We start from the raw sequence: 22,714 nt of genomic DNA on the forward strand, positions 1-22,714 counted from the left end.
TCTCCCTCAGTTTTTGACCAATTTCTCCCAAACTTGGTAGACAGCAACTGTCTACGACGCTGCACAAGAATCTTACACGGATTTTCGAATTTCATAAGGGTTTGGCCGTGGCAGCCAATCAAATTTGGCTGCACAGATGCGAAAGAGGATGTGTGCTCACATCTCGGCCTCCCTTTAGGCTATCTTAACGAAACTTGGTGGCATTATGCCAGACGCCACCACAAAGGTCCCCAAAAAACTTGGAACAACTTGGCTGCTAGGGGGCGCTATAACTAGGAAAAATGTCTTTTGGCTCATATCTCATGATGCCTTTGGGCTAGAAACAAAATTCCACTATCTCTGGAATCCTTGGCTCAAGCCGAATCCATCGCAGCCTATGCCTTCATAGTCAGCCTTTAGGATTTTCTGCCATTTTGAATTTTGTAAAAATCAATTAAAATGCTTCTCCTCCCTCAATTTTTCACCAATTTCTCCCAAACTTGGTAGAGAGCTACTTTGGACTAAGCTGCACAAGGGCATTACCTGGCCCAAGTGCATTCTGCTGGCCTTCCGACTAGGCTCATATGCTGCTTGGCCCCCACATTGCTGCTTGCAGCTATATTTGGGGGCCAAGCAGCGAAGCTGCGAAGGCACCCATAGTGATTCTATTGTTTCTTATTATTATTATTCAGTCCACTTCCGCCTCTGCAAGTCTATGGCAGCCCATAGAACCGTCTGGTAAAAAGTTGTGAAATTTGGCAGACTGATTCTAGACAGTCTCAACATTCCTCTCAGCAAATTTCAGGCCTCTGCCTCAAACCTTCTAGCGCCACCAACAGGTCAAAGTTGCAGGTACATTTCTGCTTGTAACTTTTGAACCGTTGGTCCGATTTTCAAAAACTTGGTATCCCTGTAATCCTTGGGCCAAGACGAATCCAAAGCACCCCATGACGTCATTTTCCGCCCATATAGTTTTCCCGCCATTTTGAATTTTGTGAAAATCAATTAAAATGCTACTCCTCCGTCAATTTTTGACCAATTTCTCCCAAACATGGAAAATAGCATAATTGGACCAACCTGCACAAAAGTTATACCCAGTATTTTGAATTTCATAAGCGTTTGGCCGTGGCAGCCAATCAAAATCGGCTGCGCAGATGCAAAACAGGAAGTGCGCTCATATCTCGGCGGCCCTTTGGGCTCTCTGGACGAAACTTGGTGGGATTATGCCCCACCCCTTTCCAAACGCCCACAAAAAATTTGGAACAAATTGGCCGCTAGGTGGCACTATAACTAGGAAAAATGACTTTTGGCTCATATCTCATGATGCGTTTTGGGTAGAAACAAAATTCCACTATCGCTGGAATCCTTGGGTCAAGTCGAATCCATTGCACCCTATGATGTCATATTCTGCCTTGAGGATTTTCCGCCATTTTGAATTTTGTTAAAATCAATGAAATTCTATGGCAGCCCATAGAACCGTCTGACGAGAGGTTGTGAAATTTGGCACACTGATTCTAGGCTGCCTCAAGGTCCTTGTCAGCAAATTTCAACTCGCCACCTCAAGCTCTCTAGTGCCACCAACAGGTCAAAGTTGAAAGTACATTTCTGCTTGTTACTTTTGAACCGTACGGCTGATTGTCAAACTCTTAGTATCTGTGGAATCCTTCGGTCAAAACGAATCCAACATGCCCTATGGCGTCATATTCCACCCGGTAGATTTTCCGCCATTTTTAATTTTTTGAAAATCAATTAAAATGCTTCTCCTCCCTCAATTTTTGAACAATTTTCCCCAAACTTGGTACATAGCAACTTTGGACTAAACTGCACAAGGCCTTTACCCGATGTTTTGAATTTCATAAGGGTTTGGCCGTGGCAGCCAATCAAAATTGGCTGTGCAGACGCGAAACAGGAAGTGTGCTCATATCTCGGCCGCCCTTTGGCGTATCTTAACAATACTTGGTGGCATGATGCCCCACCCCTCCAAAAAGGTCCCAAAAAATTTTGGAACAAATTGGCCACTAGGGGGCGCTATAACTAGGAAAAAATATCGTCCAAAATTTCCCATTCATTTTCTATGGAATTAATTTTAAAAAAGCCACTTTTTCAATCCTCCACTGCTATGGCATGCTTTGACCTAGAGACATGATTCAAACTTCAAAACGTAGGAAAACTTCTCCTCTGTGGATCTGCCATTCAACTTTTTTGCTAGGGTCTCTACTTTTGGATCAGTCCCAGCTCAAACTCTGTGTGGGTGCCTGGACAAAAATCAGGCTTTATAATGGGTGTCTATTGCGTTACACACCAGTGGAGCTCAGGAATTTAGAGTGTAGACAGCCTGAAAAAAAAGCTCAAACTTTCTCCTTTAAACTGTGATTTCAGCCACATTTCTCACTCTACACACACAATTTTCTCAAAAGTAGTAGCCACACTTGTCCTGATTCACACAATGTGTCTAGCTACACGATAGGATTTAGAGTTTTTGAATGAGAAGCCTGAAAGTAAGGAGAGGACAGGCGCGCTTCCCCATAGACTCCCATTATAAACGTGGCAGAAAAGTCACTCGTTTTTAACTCGCTCTAATGTCCTCATTTTTTACATTACAGACAAAAAAATTACATCAGTGTGTTCAGGAGACCCTTGTGGCACTCATTGTGAAAGAATTTTGTGACTATCTCCTTCCGTTTTCGTGTAAATCCCCGTTGTTTGGGGGGTCCCCCCTGAGGAAAAACTGCCCTTTTTGTGTGCTTCTCTGTCTCTCTGCTCACAGTGCGCGGGTGGGGGAGGGGCTGCTCGCTCTCACACACACACACACACGGGAGGGAGGGGCTGCTCCCTCTCAGAGAGACACAGGCTTGTAGCTTCATGGCAAGTCACACATTCAAACAGTGCAGCTCAGCTCCAGCAACTGTGACTGCTACGAAAATCCTCAAGGCAGCTACTGCCACCAACAGGTCAAAGATGGAAGTACATTTCTGCTTGTTACTTTTGAACCGTACGTCTGATCGTCAAAATCTTAGTATCGCTGGAATCCTTCGGTCAAAACGAATCCAACGCTCCCTATGGCGTCATATCTTGCTTGGCCCCCACATTGCTGCTTGCAGCTATATTTATTATTCAACTTTCTTCTCCTATGGGATGTCAATGGCAGCCCATAGAGCCACACATAGGAAAATGCTCAAATTTGGCACACACATTTTAGACAGTCTCAGCATTCCCCACAACAATTTTTAGGTCCCCACCCCCAACCCTCTAGCGCCACCAGCAGGTCAAAGTTGCAGGTACATTTCTGCTTGTAACTTTTGAACCGTATGTCCGATTTTCAAAAACCTGGTATCGCTGGAATCCTTGGGTCAAGACGAATCCAACGGACCCCATGACGTCATTTTCCGCCCATATAGTTTTCCCGCCATTTTGAATTTTGTGAAAATCACTTAAAATGCTTCTCCTCCCTCAATTTTGGACCAATTTTTCCCAAACTTGGTAGATGGCAACTTTGGACTAAGCTTCACAAGAAACTTACCCGGTTTTTAGAATTTCATAAGCGTTTGGCCGTGGCAGCCAATCAAAATTGGAGGCGCAGACGCCAAACAGGAAGTGTGCTCCTATTTCGGCCGCCCTTTGGCATATCTTAACGAAACTTGGTGGGTTTATGCCGCACCCCTCCATGAAGGACCCCAAAGAATTTGGAACAAATTGGCTGCTAGGGGGCGCTATAACTAGGAAAAATGTCTTTTGGCTCATATCTCATGATGCGTTTTGGCTAGAAACAAAATTCCACTGCCTATGGAATCCTTGGGTCAAGACGAATCTATCGCACCCTATGACGTCATATTCTGCCTTGAGGATTTTCCGCCATTTTGAATTTTGTTAAAATCAATGAAATTCTATGGAAACCCATAGAACCGTCTGACGACAGGTTTTCAAATTTGGCACACTGATTCTAGGCTGGCTCAAGGTTCTTGTCAGCAAATTTCAACTCACCACCTCAAACTCTCTAGCGCCAACAACAGGCCAAAGTTGCATGTACATTTCTGCTTGTTACTTTTGAACCGTATGTCTGATCGTCAAAATCTGTGTATCCCTGGAATCCTTGGGTCAAGACGAATCCAAAGCACCCCATGACGTCATTTTCCGCCCATATAGTTTTCCCGCCATTTTGAATTTTGTGAAAATCAATTAAAATGCTTCTCCTCCCTCAATTTTGGACCAATTTCTCCCAAACTTGGTAGATGGCAACTTTGGACTAAGCTCCACAAGAAACTTACCCGGTTTTTAGAATTTCATAAGCGTTTGGCCGTGGCAGCCAATCAAAATTGGAGGCGCAGACGCCAAACAGGAAGTGTGCTCCTATTTCGGCCGCCCTTTGGCATATCTTAACGAAACTTGGTGAGATTATGCCCCACCCCTGCATGAAGGAACACAAAAAAATTGGAACAAATTGGCTGCTAGGGGGCGCTATAACTAGGAAAAATGACTTTTGGCTCATATCTCATGATCCGTTTGGGATAGAAACAAAATTCCACTATATCTGGAATCCTTGGGTCAAGACGAATCTATCGCACCCTATGACGTCATATTCTGCCTTGAGGATTTTCCGCCATTTTGAATTTTGTTAAAATCAATGAAATTCTATGTCAACCCATAGAACTGTCTAACTAGAGGTTTTCAAATTTGGCACACTGATTCTAGGCTGCCTCAAGGTTCTTGTCAGCAAATTTCAACTCATCATCTCAAACTGTCTAGCGCCACCAACAGGTCAAAGTTGCAGGTACATTTCTGCTTGTTACTTTTGAACCGTACTTCTGATTGTCAAAATCTAAGTATCTATGGTATCCTTGGGTCAACCCGAATCCAACGCACCCTATGGCGTCATATTCCGCCTGGTATATTTTCCGCCATTTTGAATTTTGTGAAAATCAATTAAAATGCTTCTCCTCCCTCAATCTTTGACCAATTCCTTCCAAGCTTGGTATATGGCAACTTTGGACTAAGCTGCACATAAAACTTACCCGGTTTTTCGAATTTCATAAGCGTTTGGCCGTGGCGGCCAATCAAATTTGGCCGTGCAGATGTGAAACAGGAAGTGTGGTCATATCTCAGCAGCCCTTTGACCTTTCTTAACCAAACTTGGTGGGATTATGCCCCACCCCTCCAAAAGGTCCCATACCACATTTGGTGCACATTGGCCATTAGGGGGCGCTATAACTTTCCAAAATGTATTTAGGATCATATATCATTGAGCTCATATCTCAGCAGTCTCTTAGCACACACACACACCTAGTACACTTGAAGTAATTTCAGGCATCACAGTCAATCGATTTTGACGGTGACGCCATGCATGCCTCTACCCATCTGGTTGGAGGTACATTTCTGCTTGTAAACACTTCCTGTGCGTGCCTCTGATCGTCTGCCTGGTCAGTTCTTTCTGTTGCCATGGCAACTTAGGCTGGGTCACGCTGCTTGGCCCCGCATTGCTGCTTGCAGCTATATTTCTGATTTGAGGTTGTATTATTTTGTCCATGAAAAGCATCTCTCAACCTAGCAATAGCTCAATTTACATATGTTGTCATACAGACTGAATTAAAAGCCCAAAAAACCTTTAACAATTTGATTAGCAAAAGATTATAGAGTGTAATAAACGTTATCTAAATGCTCAGCAAGCACATCTACACTTGAGATGTATTTTCAGCATTTATACCAACAGATACAGGAAAGAAATCTTTCACAATAGCTATATCCTATATTCACATCAGTTTTAGTCAAATCTCTTCTGTGTATGCAGTAAGGAGTCAGTTTAGCCAGCTCCAAACCCACTATGCATTTTGAATGCACCTCTCTATCAGTGGAATTATCAGGTGTAGATTTTCACAGGGCCTGGCCTAACCTCACTCAGTGATCAGGTTCTTCCTTAGAGTTTCCATTCTTTCACCTACTCGGGGCTGAGCCCTCTGTTAGGTCCTTTAGGTCCTTTCCTAAGACAGACATCAAGGTGCCTTCACTGTAAATGCCTTTGTAATTAAAAGAAACAGTCTCTTCAGCTCTAGGAAATAAAAAAATAAATAAATAAATATATATATATATATATATATATATATATATATATATATATATATATATATATATATATTTTTTTTTTTTTTTTTTTTTTAAACAACTGTAGAAACAAATTCGGGTGCTATTGCCACAAATTGTACTATGCATACAGTACTTCCTAACCCTTTCCTTATTCTACTCTGAAATCATATTTCCAGTAAAGTTTCCAGTTATGATTGAGATTGAAAAATCATTATACAGCTTTGGAAAAAAATTAAGAAACCAGTTAAATTTTTTTTTTAAATCAGCATCTCTATGTATGGCAGCCATTTCATTCCAGTGTCTGTGCTGGAATTCCAACACAAGCACACCTCATTTTACTTAATGAGGTACTGATGAGATGATCACCTGAACCAAATCTTATTTAACGAGGAAAAGTATTTAAAAAAAATAAAAATTAAAATAAAAAAACTGTTGTGGTCATCACTATCCTCTTGCAATAGGACCAGTTTGGATGGCAAAAACAGTGCTTGTAGTACCTTAAATTTAATTGGAATATAAAAATATCTATTCATCATCCCAAAAGAGTTAAAAAGAAAAGTTTTGTGTGAGAAAAAGAAGGGTTCAGTTTACTGGCAGAGGGATACAGTGAGTATCAGGTTGCTTCCATCCTCAAAATTTTAAAGACGGCAGTTCATAAGGTCAAACAGCAGCTCAAGCAGCAGACACTGGAGACAACAAAGTTACACACTGGCAAAGGGTGAAAATGATTCTCCACTGACCGGGATGATCATTAACTCCTTCAAATGTCACTCAACAACTGTAGGATGACACCAAGAGACCTACCAAAAAAAAAAAAAAGGCAAATGGCAGCTGAGATTAAGTGCATGGCAAAGACAGTTTGAAACAGGCTCCACTGGGTGGAGTTGAAGTCATGCAAAGCTAGAAAAAAAATCCATCAATGAGAATCAAAGAAGAGCCAGGCTGAGGTCTGCTAAAGACCACAAGGATTGGACTGTAGAGGACTGGAGTAAGGTCATCTTCTCTGATGAGTCCAATTTTCAGCTTTTCCCATCGCCTGGTAGTCTAATGGTTAGATGAAGACCTGGAGAGGCCTACAAGCCACTGTGTCTCACACCCATTATGAAATTTGGTGGAGGATTGGTGATGATCTGGGGGTGCTTCAGCAAGGCTGGAATGAGACAGACTTTTGTTTGTGAAGGGCACATGAATCAAGACATATCCACAGTTATCCTGGAAGAAAACTTGTTCCATAACTCTGAGGATTGGGTTTTCCAGCAGGACAATGCTCCATGCCACACAGCCAGGCCAATCAAGGTGTAGATGGAGGACCACAAGATCAAGACCCTGTCATGGCCAGATTATAAAATCTTTTAATGCGAGGCTAACCCAAAAGCTAAGGCATGCCAATCACTCCATTTGCCTCACAGAATCTTATGGAACGGATAAAGTGGAATATGCCTCAAAGGACCTCTGTGTCAACAAGCTTGAATCCCCTGTTGGCTTCTAATTGGTTATATTTCTTAATCTGTATCTGTGACATCTTACTTCTCCAAACAAAATGGGCTAAGAGCAATTCAAATGTTTCAGTTATGCCTATATCACCAGCTATGTGATATAAAGGTCATATGAACTGTGAAAGTTGTTGGCAGTATTTTTTCTGTGTTTGTCTGTGGTTCAAAATTTCAAACACAAATGGTAGCAAGAAAGATACCAAGCTCAGAATTCAGCAACTTTCAGTGTTTTTTATTTGGTGCAAGGAGCGATGCAGTTGTATGTCCCTTCCCTGGAACGAACAGGCTCAAACCTGTTCCAGCATGACAATGCCCCTGTGCACAAAGTGAGCTCCATGAAGACATGGTGTGTTAAGTTTGGAGTGGAAGAACTCGAGTGTCCTGCACAGAGCCTTGACTGAACTCAACTCCACTGAACACCTTTGGGATGGACTGGAACACCAACTGAACCCCAGAACTCCTCATCCAACATCAGTGCCTGTCTTACTAATGCAAGACAGATGCAAAGATTGGATTGAGAGATGACTTTCAGTGAATCGCAGCGAATTATTTAGCACCAGGTTCAACACAAACTTGCGGTGCACAATTGGAGAGGGTGCGGTGCTCACCTGGCCACACCCTGGCCCTTTCACAGATGGCTCTACTCACCAGTGTCCCCCACGGGGGACTCCTTGGTTATGCCAGACCAACCGAAGATCCGCGGCACCTCAGTATCACTACATTTAGGTGGGATTCTGACTTAAAGGTGTTTAGTCATAATCCCACAGATAGTAGCTTTGCACTAGTGGCTCCTCAGCCAAGCACACGCACCAAATATCTGAACCTGCAGTTTCTCTCGTACTGAACAGGGTTACTATTGAAACAACACATAATCAGTACAGTGAAACTAACCTGTCTCATGACGGTCTAAACCCAGCTCACGTTGCCTGTTAATGGGTGAACAACGCTTGGTGAATTCTGCTTCACGATGATAGCTGACATCAAAGGATCAAAAAGCAACATTACTATGAACGCTTGGCTGTCACAAACTTAAAGGAGGTTTCTGTCTTCCCCGAGCTCACCTTAGGACACCTGCATTATGCTTTGACAGATGTACCACCCCAGTCAAACTCCCCACGTGCTACTGTCCCCAGAGCAGTTCACCACCCCCGGTAGGCCCCAGGGTTACCGGGGCACCGAGGAGGGTTTGGAAGCCAGAAGCGAGAGCCCACTGGGGCTCACTTCCCTACCTCTCTGGGTTAATGAGGAAACAATAAGAGTTGTGGTATTTTACTGGCGGAGCAGGGCCTCCCGTTTATTCTACATAATAAGAATAAGACAGGCCCTCTTGAAAAAGTCTTTCCAGAAGAGTGGCAGTTATTATAAGAGGGAGAATGAATTTGGAATGGGAAGGACAAGCACATAAGGGTGTGATGATCAGGTGTGGTAATATAATGTATTCAAATAAAGTTTTATGCTCTTGGACATATTTTCTGTTCTTGTCTGTGGGTCAAGCTGGATGGGGAAAAATAAGCCTACACACACAGTATCTGTGTGTACAATACACAGACAGTATCTGTGGATTATAAAATAGCACAAAATACAACTACTAATGATTATAAGTGAACTTTATATCACTAAAGCTATTTATTAAAACTGAATCGGTTCATTCCTAGTTATCCACAAAGGTGATTGGATGGACAAATGTTTGTTGATGGTGTTTGCTTGTTTGTAAGGGGTTAATCTATATACATAGTCTGTATACTATATGCAGTAGGTATACATAATTGATATTTTGATATTTTTCAGATACTCCATCATTCAAGCATGTTGTCAGTGGAGACCACAAGACCGAGCTCCACTGAAAGAGCTGATTTCAATGCTCCAAATAGCTGAGAGGCATGCCAATGACACGGTGGTACTTCAAGCATCTGAACCACTGGACATTGAGAAGTACATGCGGGAAGCGGGCTACGGAGAGGCTTACAATTTTGCTCTAATTTAACAGGATCATTTTGAAAGTAGTTGACCTTCACATGAATTATCTCCACATAACTGTAAAATGAACACATATTTTTGTAGGCCTAATGTTGTGATATTCATACTCTGTGGCATGGTCTGCTGGGGGGGGGTGCACAGGAATACTGCAGGGTGGGAAAACAAGGAGAACTCATTTTTAGTTTGGTAACTTGTTTGGTAATAACATAGACATCTGAAATAAATTTACATAATGCATACATCTGGCATCCATTTTAATTCTCTCAAATCTAGAATTGGCCAACAACAACAACAAACAAATCTGTAGGAATACATACTTAAGCCAGATCCTGTAAAGGACCACATCAAAATCTGTTTCATAATGTGATGTTGTTAATCATGACTCACATATTTTATATACTCAAAGCTCAGATCTTAACCTCAAATAAAGAAAAATAAACCTCCTGGAATATCTGTTAATAGTTTTCCATTTATGTTGTTAAACTGAATTTAAGGGGTATTTAATTTTGTGTGCTGGCACGGTGGCACCTCACAGCTCCTGGGTCCCTGGTTTGACATATGCTTGTGTTGGGTGTCCCATCTGGAGTGACTTCTCCTGCCAGTGTCCCCAGGATAGACTCCAGACCTGTCCAACCCTCACCAGGATAAAGTGGTTACTAAAGATTAATGATTCAGTGTTATGTTATGTTATGTAAAAGTAAAATATAAAAATACTTGAAACATTTTAGTTTACATATAATGAGTCTAGAATATATGAAATTTTCACTTACTTAAATAACTGATGGAAAATATTGAACTATTTCATGATGATATAATTGTTTGAGATGTGCTAATAGACCAATAAATGTTTGAGGTTTTCTAATTGGCATATGCTTGTGTTAATTTCTTTAAACTCACTGTGAGGTACACAGGCCAGTGAGAAACACTTTAGGACAGGAAGTGCATGATTAGCCAAATCTACAATTGTAAGAATTTCCAAAACTATGGCTGCTGTAGAGCCAACAGATTATGTAGGAAGTGTTTTGGTAGTGCAATTATGTCTGAGCAGGTCACCGTTCTTCCAGTTAATATTACCAACAGGAACTCTGTCCTTGACTTGTCCAGGGTGTACCCTGCCTCTCGCCCATAGTCAGCTGGGATAGGCTCCAGCTTGCCTGCGACCCTGTAGAACAAGATAAGCGGCTACAGATAATGGATGGATGGAACTCTGTACCTACTACCCATCAAACTGGACTTGTGGTACCAGGTAAAAAGGTCACAGCAGATCACACACCTTGAAATTAAGGTTCTGATGCCAGCATACTGGAAAGTGTTTAACTATGATGATGATGATGATGATGACAATGATGAAAATGTTGGCTACAACGATGATGATAATAATGATGACTACGGCGACAGTGATGATGATGATGATGACGATGATGACTACAATGACAACAGTGATGATGATGACGACTATTATTATTATTATTATTATTATTATTATTGGTTGTTGTAACACTTATTGGCCCCTCTGCAGCATCAGTGGAGATACTACATCACTCTGTTGATTCATAGACACATTGCATTTCCCAACCATCTTCAACAATCAGTATATATTCATTATTAATTTTTCATCAAGCAAAAGCAATGAAACTACACCATTAATGTTGATTCAGTACTAAATTAAGTGAGAAGACTGAAATGACTCAAAAGACTCAGAGGATTCAAATACTTCATCTCTCATGAATACAGTTGTTTAAAATCTTCCAAAATTGTCTTGTCCCTTATCTAGAGACACAGAAGACATGCCAGTTTTACCTTGATTGAGATGTACTGTACTTATAAATATTTTTATTTACTCTAATCTTTTGTGTTGAACATTTTGAGGGTCATTGGGTCATTCATGAATGAGTCAGTTCTTTGAACCAGTTCTTTGATGTGACCTAGGAGAACCGACTTGCTTTTTTTTTTTGTAGTGTTATGACCATGGGTGGGCGGCACGGTGGTGTAGTGGTTAGCACTGTCGCCTCACAGCAAGAAGGTCCGGGTTCGAGCCCCGTGGCCGGCAAGGGCCTTTCTGTGCGGAGTTTGCATGTTCTCCCCGTGTCCGCATGGGTTTCCTCCGGGTGCTCCGGTTTCCCCCACAGTCCGAAGACATGCAGGTTAGGTTAACTGGTGACTCTAAATTGACCATAGGTGTGAGTGTGAATGGTTGTCTGTGTCTATGTGTCAGCCCTGTGATGACCTGGCGACTTGTCCAGGGTGTACCCCGCCTTTCACCCGTAGTCAGCTGGGATAGGCTCCAGCTTGCCTGCGACCCTGTAGAACAGGATAAAGTGGCTAGAGATAATGAGATGAGATGAGATGAAGTTTCAGTTGTAAGTGGTGGCAGCTGATTAGACCATGGTTGATTGCACCGCCTTTAAAATGCTCTCTGGAGAAGCTGGATGTGTTTCACTTTCTCCTGGTTCCCAACAGAACTGTGCCTTGTGTTGTTCATGGATTACAGGGTTTAAGTTGTAAACGTAACTACTTTCCTAAAGCAGTCCAGGTAACTGTAGGAGTGAGAAGTCCTTTTAGTTGCACTCTATTTTTCTCCTGTTTATATTAGGGAGTCAGGTAAGATCCCTGTATGTTCTTTTGTTTTCCTTTGTTGGCCAGGTGAGTTAGAGGACATTTAACATGGTTTGTTTTGTTTTGTTATTTTGGGCCATGCTTACCCTGACACTAATTTACCTCTACTGAAATAAACAACTTGTATTTTGGACTGCAATCAACGTTGGTACTGGTTGCCCTTGGGAGTGGGTAAAGGGGGAAGTCATTTTTTTAATGCTATGCCCAGGTTTCCCTTTGGCTGGGGCATAATGTATGTAGTCAATGTCAAGTGACTCTTTTTAATGAAGCTCAGACATAGTAATTTTCATGCAGTGATTCTTGCACATAGACAGCACCTTGCAGATTTGACAATTATTTGAAATGGATTTGATGAAATGCAACCCATACACGAAACTTGATGATAACTACAGTGACAATGATGAAAATGATGATGGCAAAAGCAACTCCTGCATTTTTTTCTTCTGTCCATATTCCCACTCCAGAAGGTGTATTCACTCTCTTGCACTTGTCCTTGTCCTTCAAGCCTTGTCTCTTGGAGTGCAGCAATCTAGTTCCTTCACAATCAGCTCTTTTATGCTCAGGTCTCTTATCATTGTCCAACATGGTGCAGATGTTCTACAGTGGTGCTTGAAAGTTTATGAACCCTTTAGAATTGTCTATATTTCTGCATAAATATGACCTAAAACATCATCAGATTTTCACACCAGTCCTAAAAGTAGATAAAGAGAACCCAGTTAAACAAATGAGACAAAAATATTATACTTGGTCATTTATTTATTGAGGAAAATGATCCAATATTACATATCTGTGAGTGGCAAAAGTATGTGAATCTCTAGGATTAGCAGTTAATTTGAAGGTGAAATTAGAGTCAGGTGTTTTCAAATCAATGGGATGACAATCAGGTGTGAGTGGGCACCTTGTTTTATTGAAAGAACAGGGATCTATCAAAGTCTGATCTTCACAACACATGGTTGTGGAAGTGTATCATGGCACGAACAAAGTGGATTCCTGAGGACCTCAGAAAAAGCATTGTTGATGCTCATCAGGCTGGAAAAGGTTACATAACCATCTCAAAAGAGATTGGACTCCACCAATCCACAGTCAGACAGATTGTGTACAAATGGAGGACATTCAAGACCATTGTTACCCTCCCCAGGAGTAGTCGACCAACAAAGATCACTCCAAGAACAAGGCGTGTAATAGTCAGTGAGGTCACAAAGGACCCCAGGGTAACTTCTAAGCAACTGAAGGCCTCTCTCACATTGGCTAATGTCCATGAGTCCACCATCAGGAGAACACTGAACAACAATTGTGTGCATGGCAGGGTTGCAAGGAGAAAGCCATTGCTCTCCAAAAAGAACATTGCTGCTCGTCTGCAGTTTGTTAAAGATCACGTGGACAAGCCAGAAGGCTACTAGAAAAATGTTTTGTGGACGGATGAGACCAAAATAGAACTTTTTGGTTTAAATGAGAAGTGTTATATTTGGAGAAAGAACACTGCATTCCAGCATAAGAACCTTATCCCATCTGTGAAACATGGTGGTGGTAGTATCATGGTTTGGGCCTGTTTTGCTGCTTCTGGGCCAGGATGGCTTGCCATCATTGATGGAACAATGAATTCTGAATTATACCAGCAAATTCTAAAGGAAAATGTCGGGACATCCGTCCATCAACTGAATCTCAAGAGAAGGTGGGTCATGCAGCAAGACAACGACCCTAAGCACACAAGTCGTTCTACCAAAGAATGGTTAAAGAAGAATAAAGTTAAATGTTTTGGAATGGCCAAGTCAAAGTCCTGACCTTAATCCAATCGAAATGTTGTAGAAGGACCTGAAGTGAGCAGTTCATGTGAGGAAACCCACCAACATCCCAGAGTTGAAGCTGTTCTGTATGGAGGAATGGGCTAAAATTCCTCCAAGCTGGTGTGCAGGACTGATCAACCAGAAACGTTTAGTTGCAGTTATTGCTGCACAAGGGGGTCACACCAGATACTGAAAGCAAAGGTTCACATACTTTTGCCACTCACAGATATGTAATATTGGATCATTTTCCTCAATAAATAAATGGCCAAGTATAATATGTTTGTCTCATTTGTTTAACTGGGTTCTCCTTTATCTACTTTTAGGACTTGTGTGAAAATCTGATGTTGTTTTAGGTCATATTTATGCAAAAATATAGAAAATTCTAAAGGGTTCACAAACTTTCAAGCACCACTGTAAGTCCCAACTATCAATTTCATATTCTTTATCTTTCTACCACTATTATGGAGACCCACTGGTCACGGTGAGCCACCCAGGTAAGGACTGGGTAAGCTTTCTTTACGTCACCTTTTCTAGGGGTTTCCCTTTCCAGGACAGGCAGTGCTCTCCCTAAATAGGGCTGCCTGGACACCCACAGTGCTGCCTCAGCCCACTATTACCCAGAGCTTCAGTTACACAGCAAAATCCCCAGTGTTGAATTAACACCCAGAGTGTTGATTTAACACCCTACTGTGTTTATATAGGTCCAATTGGACACAAATTAACTCTGAAAGTGCTAATTCAACACTGAGGAATTTGCTGTGTAGGCTGCGACCATCAAATGCAAGCCACCTGTGTGTAAAGTTCCTGCTAGCAACTTCCAGCTTCTCAGACCTGCTGATGTCGCATTTAGTACATTGCCACAGGGCTTTCTTATTCTCCTCTCCCAATGAAGCACCTTGCACAGTAAGATAAGTCAAATGATATCGTTCCCCCATCGTGTTGTCTCTCTGGCCCTCCAGACCTGATGACAAGTGGTGTACAAAAAGTGCCACAGACCTGACTGGTATGGAAGTTCCCCCGCATTGACAACTGACTTGCTGAGTGATGTCACCCATTGGCCATTTGAGTGGCTCTTCCGCATGCCATCTGGTGGTGTGCCATTGCCCTGTTGGGTTCATCTGCCACACTGCACCGAAAAGCACCCTGCTCCCAGTGCCTTATTGGTGATGTACTATTTAACCCCTAGCTAGAACCCAGGCAGGTGCTACCACCAGTTTTGTAGTCGAGTCACTAAACCTCGAGTCTGAGTCCAGTCTTGAGTCCCCAGTGTTCAAGTCTGAGTCAAGTCCAAATCATTAAGAAATATATATATATTTTCGAGGTCAAGTCCAAGTCAAGTCCAACACTCCAACTGCACCATTTGATGGTGGCTGTTTTAGCTCCATTAACATTAGTTTGTTCCATCCTGAACATGACGTACAGTGGTGCTTGAAAGTTTGTGAACCCTTTAGAGTTTTCTATATTTTTGCATAAATATGACCTAAAACATCATCAGATTTTCACACAAGTCGTAAAAGTAGATAAAGAGAACCCAGTTAAACAAATGATACAAAAATATTATACTTGGTCATTTATTTATTGAGGAAAATGATCCAATATTACATATCTGTGAGTGGCAAAAGTATGTGAACCTCTAGGATTAACTTGAAAATGAAATTAGAGTCAGGTGTTTTCAAATCAATGGGATGACAATCAGGTGTGAGTGGGCACCTTGTTTTATTGAAAGAACAGGGATCTATCAAAGTCTGATCTTCACAACACATGGTTGTGGAAGTGTATCATGGCACGAACAAAGTGGATTCCTGAGGACCTCAGAAAAAGCATTGTTGATGCTCATCAGGCTGGAAAAGGTTACAAAACCATCTCTAAAGAGTTTGGAATCCACCAATACACAGTCAGACAGATTGTGTACAAATCGAGGAAATTCAAGACCATTGTTACCCTCCCCAGGAGTGGTTGACCAACAAAGATCACTCCAAGACCAAGGCATGTAATAGTCGGCAAGGTCACAAAGGACCACAGGGTAACTTGTAAGCAACTGAAGGCCTCTCTCACATTGGTTAATGTTCATGAGTCCACCATCAGGAGAACACTGAACAACAATGGTGTGCATGGCAGGGTTGCAAGGAGAAAGCCACCGCTCTCCAAAAGTAACATTGCTGCTCATCTGCAGTTTGCTAAAGATCACGTGGACAAGCCAGAAGTCTATTAGAAAAATGTTTTGTGGACAGATGAGACCAAAATAGAACTTTTTGGTTTAAATGAGAAGCGTTATGTTTGGAGAAAGGAGAACACTGCATTCCAGCATAAGAACCTTATCCCATCTGTGAAACATGGTGGTGGTAGCATCATGGTTTGGGCCTGTTTTGCTGCATCTGGGTCAGGACGGCTTGCCATCATTGATGGAACAATGAATTCTGAATTATACCAGCGAATTCTAAAGGAAAATGTCAGGACATCTGTCCATGAACTGAATCTCAAGAGAAGGTGGGTCATGCAGCAAGACAATGACCCTAAGCACACAAGTCGTTCTACCAAAGAATGGTTAAAGAAGAATAAAGTTAATGTTTTGGAATGGCCAAGTCAAAGTCCTGACCTTAATCCAATCGAAATGTTGTGGAAGGACCTGAAGCGAGCAGTTCATGTGAGGAAACCCACCAACATCCCAGAGTTGAAGCTGTTCTGTACAGAGAAATGGGCTAAAATTCATCCAAGCCGGTGTACAGGACTGATCAACAGTTACCGTAAATGTTTAGTTGCAGTTATTGCTGCATAAGGGGGTCACACCAGATACTGAAAGCAAAGGTTCACATACTTCTGCCACTCACAGATATGTAATATTAAATCATTTTTCTCAATACATAAATGACCAAGTATAATATTTTTGTCTCATTTGTTTAACTGGGTTCTCTTTATCTACTTTTAGGACTTGTGTGAAAATCTGATATTGTTTTAGGTCATATTTATGCAGAAATATAGAAAATTCTAAAGGGTTCACAAACTTTCAAGCACCACTGTATGAACAGAATACTTTGCACTCCCTGACAAAGAGAATGCACATGCACCTGCATGTGCATTCTCTTTGTCAGGGAGTGCGAAGTATTCTGTCAGAGATGGTTGGGAGACGGATGTACGTGCAGAAGTTATGTTTATTAATACAAGTGAAGACAGGTAAATAATCCAGAACAGCAGGCAAAATCGTAAAACGGTGAAACAGGCAATAGGTTGAGTGAGGCACAAACAGGCTATCATAGACTCGGAAGAATCAAAGACAAGAAACAGGAAATCGGGAAACCAAACAAGGAAATAAGGCTCAGTAATGTGTCAGCAACACAGCTCAATACTTTGCAAAGTAAGTGTCTTTTCAGTTTTATATCAGCGTGCTGTTTGCATCTTAATCCTGTGCAGGTGCAAGTCGTTTTATGGCACACGCACTGTCTGGAGCGCGCCTGAGAGTCTATCTGATGCATATGCCAAGATGCGCAGGTGTGACACTCTTACATGAAATTAGTACAAAATTAATGTAGGTATAAATATCTTATGCCAAATTATGGCATGTTACAAAAAAAAAGAGAAAATCTGAGTCCTTGTCTCCATTTTCTGAGTCCTAATGCAGTTAATATACGAGTCTGAGTCATCAGCGCTAGAGTCCGAGCCGAGTCACGAGTCCTTAAAATTAGGGCACAAGTTGGACTCGAGTTCGAGTCCTGGACTCAAGTACTACAAGCCTGGCTACCACTCCGGGTCAGAGCGGACCTGGGAGCAATGATGATTAAGGGGTAACTCCACTTTCCCCAATACTCAAGTCCTCCTGGACCTGAGACTCACCACCAGTTGCAGTTTAAAGTCATACCCAAGCCTAGGAATGCCAGTGTAATGCATTATGGATAGAAATAGAGAATAGCATAGGATAACTTAGGAGAGAATAGAATATGACAAAATAGAGTACATAGAGAATAGAATGCATGTTCACAGAAGAGAACATGACAAAAATAATATGGAATAGGCTAGACATTAGGACAATATAACAGAGTATAAGAGAACAGAAGGGAAGATGATATAATAGAAAGCATTTTGAAGCTGTCGAAAAGAATGTGACAAAATGCTACACGTTTGTATAAAAGGATAGACAGTCATGACAATACAACAAAATAGATTCAAAGAAAGAAGGGAATATGACAATAGAAAGCATTATGAAGATATATATATATAATAGAATACGACAAAAAACACTATACATATTCTATATAGACTAAACAGTTATGACAATATAACAATACATTATGGGGGAAAAGAGTGGAATATGATGGAATAGAATAGAATAAAAAGCATTATGATGGTATAAAATAGAATACAATACATATACATATTTTGTATAATCACTGTATAGAATCAAAAGTATTAGAAGCATATAGAATAACATCAAAATATTATAGATGTTCTATCTCGAATAGAATAGTCAGTTATGGTAAGAGAATAAAGTTTCGGAAAAAAAGAAGGGAAATATGACAATAGAATATGACAAAATGCTCTCTCTCGAAATTATTCATACCCCTGGCAAATTTTGACTTAAAGTTACTTTTATTCAACCAGCAAGGGGTTTTTTTTGACCGGAAATGACACAGGCTTCTCCCAAAAGATAATATAAGACGATGTTCAAGAGGCATCATTGTACTGCTCTCTCTAAGTGTTATGCTCCCTGAGCGTGAACGTAGATTAAACAGTCGGCCAAACTCCTTTTCAAGAGCCAGGAAAATGAGCGTGCTTGCTCCTTTTAATAACTTCTCTTTCATCAAAATGGCAACATGAATCGGAGTGAAACTACAAAAGAAAGAAAATAACATTTCCGTTACTTACTGTACTGTAGGAAGCTAATAAAATTAACAACAGATGCTGACATCAAAGATAACGACAACGCATGTTAGCTTAACATAACATTACATGGAGGTTAGAAAGAAATATTCGACTATCAAATAAATTAACCTTACTCAAACATTACTAAACTTACATAAAAGAAATACCAGACAAATTAAACCAGCTATGATACGTACAGTCATTGCTTTCTGGCGGGTTCATGAAACACACTGCACACACAACACATTAGCGACCACACCTCGTTTGCTGCATTATTGAACTGACTTCCGTAATAAATAAAGAAAACTTCCTCTCCCTGAGTCCACTTCCTGTGTCACGATATATCAAAATAAAAGTAGTACAAAACTTAGATTAAACACCACTTTACCTTTTAAAAACCTTATAAAATTCTTCTAACGTAAACATATTTTATCCTTATTAAAATCAAAATAAAAAATTATGCAGAGCAGAACACTCCCCGTCTGGCATTTAATGCCACTTTAACACTTAAATGTCCAAACTAGACCCTTGGCCTTCCTTTGGCAAGAGCAAAACAACTTCAGAAATTGGCCTGAGAAATGTCTTTACTTTGTCTTGAGAAGTGGTCTTGATTTCAATCTTCCTGACCTTTCCATCCACGCTTGGGATGGTAGCAGTGACCAGGCCCATAGGCCACTCATTGCGAGGAGACTGAATGTCTTTGAGTAACACCATGTCTCCGGCCTGTAGGTCTCGAGTTGCGGTGCGCCATCTGCGCCTCGGCTGAAGGGTATGGAGATACTCTTTTCTCCATTGTGTCCAAAACTCATTGGCAAGTGCCTGCATTTGTCTCCACTGACACTTGAAAAGATCTTTCTCATTGAAACTGCCAGCTGGAGCCGACACCCCAGGTTTTTGGGTTAACAGCATTGCAGGTGTCAGAAGCCTTGGGTAGGAGGGATCAGAGGTCACAGGGACTAACGGCCTTGCATTGATTATGGCAGACACCTCCGCCATTAGGGTAGACAGCACCTCATGAGTTAGGTTTGCACGCTTAGCTGGCAGCAGCATAGCGTCAAGAATTCTGCGGGCCACGCCAATCATGCGCTCCCATACGCCCCCCATATGGGACGCATGTGGCGGGTTGAACTCCCATGTGCACCCATGCTCATGAAGGTATTTCACGGTGCTGGCCTGACCTGGATCGTCCGGCCTTAGGCCCAGTTCAGAGCTTGCCCCAATGAAGTTTGTGCCGCTATCAGATCTCAACTGCTTCGCTGGCCCCCTAACTGCAAAAAACCTTCTCAAGGCATTGATGCAGCTGTCTGAGTCCATGGATTCGATCAGCTCGATGTGCACACCCCTTGTACTCATGCAAGTAAAGAGTATAGCCCACCACTTACTATGAGCCACGCCGCCTCTGGTGCGTCTGGTGACCACGTTCCAGGGCCCAAAAACATCTAAGCCCACATGTGTGAATGGCGGGGATGTGTCCAGATGTTCTGGGGGAAGGTCGGCCATCTTTTGTATCTCAAGCTTACCTCTCAGCTTTCGACAGGTGACGCAGTGGTGAATGACTGAGCTTATCAGCTTCTTGCCAGCGACGACCCACAGGCCAGCGGCCCTCACTGCCCCCTCTGTGAAGTGTCGCCCTTGGTGCTGCACTTCTGTGTGGTAATGTGTCACCAACAACTTTGTGACATGATTCTGTTTTGGAAGAATGACTGGATTTCTCACCTCCGGGTTCTCAGACGCATGTCTCAGAAGTCCTCCGACCCTCAGGACGCCGTCACACAGGAAAGGGTCGAGCTCCAGGATGACACGACTTTGGAACAGGGCGATTCTCTTGCAGTGCTTTATACTCCTCCAGATAAGCATCCCTTTGGACGGACATGAGTATGTACTTCTTAGCAGCAGCTAGCTCATCTGGAGAGCGAGGTTTTTTACACAGGTGGCATCCTTTGCACGTGTCTGACAAACCTAGCCTGAATGATGACGCTTGGTGAATTAAGAAAGAGACTGCCCGCAGCAAAGACCCCCAAGTGGAGAATCTCTTGAAGCGCTCTGTGAATTTATTTTCGCTTACGCGAGTAGCAAGGGTGGTCAGCTGTAGCCTCACATCTTTGTCTGTTTCAGGATCCACCAATGGAAAAATCTCGTCAATCCCGGACTGCTGCGACTTGTGAAGGAACTCAGGACCTGTGAACCACATGGTAGTGTTAAGCTGCGATGCGGGCACCGACCTAGTGACCAGGTCAGCTGGATTTTGATCTGTGGGCACGTAGTGCCACTGCTGGGGAGAGGTTGACTGACGTATACGGTGAAAGCGGTTGTGTACATATACAAAAAACCTCTTAGTCTCATTGTGTATATACCCGAGCACCACTTTGCTGTCACAGAAAAACTTCACCGCATCTGGCTTGTGATCTAGCTCCTCCAGAATCAATTCAGCCATTTCCGTGGCCAGCACAGCTCCACACAATTCAAGGCGGGGAATGGTTGGCTCTGGTTGAGGGGCTAACTTTGCTTTCCCGAGCACAAAGCCCACTCTGCACTGCCCACCTGGTGTGATGACCCTTAGGTAAGCTACTGCCCCTATGGCCCAGTTAGAAGCATCCGAAAAGAGACACAGCTCTGTGTATGTGGCACTGGACAGGGACTGCTGTATGTATGAGCGGGAAATGTGAAGACAGCTCAGGTCTTGTAGTGACTTTTTCCAAGTTTCCCATTTATTCAGCTTGTCTGCAGGGAGGTCAGTGTCCCAGTCACACACCTCTTTGGAAAGTTCCCTCCACAGTGCTCGTCCTCGAATGGTCACTGGGGCAACAAAGCCCAGTGGGTCGAAGAGGCTGTTGACTGTGGACAGCACTCCACGACGTGTGAATGGCTTGTCACTGACCGCCACTCTGAAGGTGAAAGTATCAGAGTCGATGTCCCAGCACAAACCGAGACTTCTCTGCACAGGCAGAGCTTCCTTGTCAAGGCCTAAGTCTCTTAAGCCTGCGGCCAGATCTTCGGATGAGAATGCTTTCATCACCTCAACACTGTTTGAGGCAATCTTGTGCAACTTGAGATTAGATTCAGCAAGTGATGCTCGTGTGCGCTTGAGCAGGTCGATGGCCTCGGCTTCGGTCAGGAGGGAGATGAGCCCATCATCCACGTAAAAGTGTCTCTCGACAAAGCAACGCGAGTCTGATCCATACCTCTCTTCACTCTGTTGAGCGGCTCTCCATAGGCCATACGTGGCCACTGCTGGCGAAGGGCTATTCCCGAACACGTGCACACGCATGCGGTACTCAGTTACCTCCTTTCTTGGGTCGTTGTCTTTGTGCCAGAGGAATCGTAAGTAATTCCTGTGATCTTCTCTCACTAAGAAGCCGTAGAACATTTGCTGGATGTCAGCAGTAACCGCAATGAGCTCTTTTCGGAATATGAGCAGGACTCCGAGAAGGGAGTTGTTTAAATCAGGGCCTGAGAGTAAGACACTGTTCAGCGAGATGCCACCCTCTGGTGCGCTAGAGTCAAAGACAACCCTAATCTGGCCTGGCTTTTGGGGGTGAAACACACCGAAGAAGGGTAAGTACCAACGTTCTGTGTTCTCGCTGAGAGGGGGTGCTTCCTCTGCGTGCCCGTTTTTGAAGAGTCCCTCCATGAAGGCAAGAAACTGTTCTTTCATTTCAGGGTTTTTGTTCAGTGTGCGTTGCAAGGAGTGGAGGCGAGAGAGCGCCTGAGCACGGTTATTTGGGAGATGTGGCCTAGGTGACCGAAATGGCAGTGGAGCAGTCCAGCTGTTTTGCTTGTCCTGAACAAACTGTTCATGCATTGTTTTCAGAAATGTCTCATCCTCAAAGGACAATGCAGGTTTATTGTCGTTTTCTGTTCTACTGAACACGTTGAGGCCGAGCTCGTTTTTAGCATGAACACTGACTGCTGGATGGCGAGGGAGACCATGGCTCT

At 42.7% G+C, this 22,714-nt stretch overlaps 1 protein-coding gene across 2 annotated transcripts in view; it reads left to right on the forward strand.

Annotated features, from left to right (window-relative positions):
• The window catches only part of styk1a (serine/threonine/tyrosine kinase 1a), a 639,066-nt gene extending 628,736 nt beyond the window's left edge, over nt 1–10,330 (forward strand). For both annotated transcript variants that reach the window (XM_060904070.1, XM_060904073.1), the window contains one exon: nt 9,336–10,330. In XM_060904070.1, coding sequence (XP_060760053.1) covers nt 9,336–9,531 — 196 coding nt within the window. In that variant the 3' untranslated portion in view covers nt 9,532–10,330. The remainder of the gene's footprint in view (nt 1–9,335) is intronic.
• Nucleotides 10,331–22,714: the final 12,384 nt, after the last annotated feature.

Source organism: Neoarius graeffei, chromosome 22 (assembly GCF_027579695.1).
Source record: "Neoarius graeffei isolate fNeoGra1 chromosome 22, fNeoGra1.pri, whole genome shotgun sequence".
Classification (NCBI taxonomy): domain Eukaryota; kingdom Metazoa; phylum Chordata; class Actinopteri; order Siluriformes; family Ariidae; genus Neoarius; species Neoarius graeffei.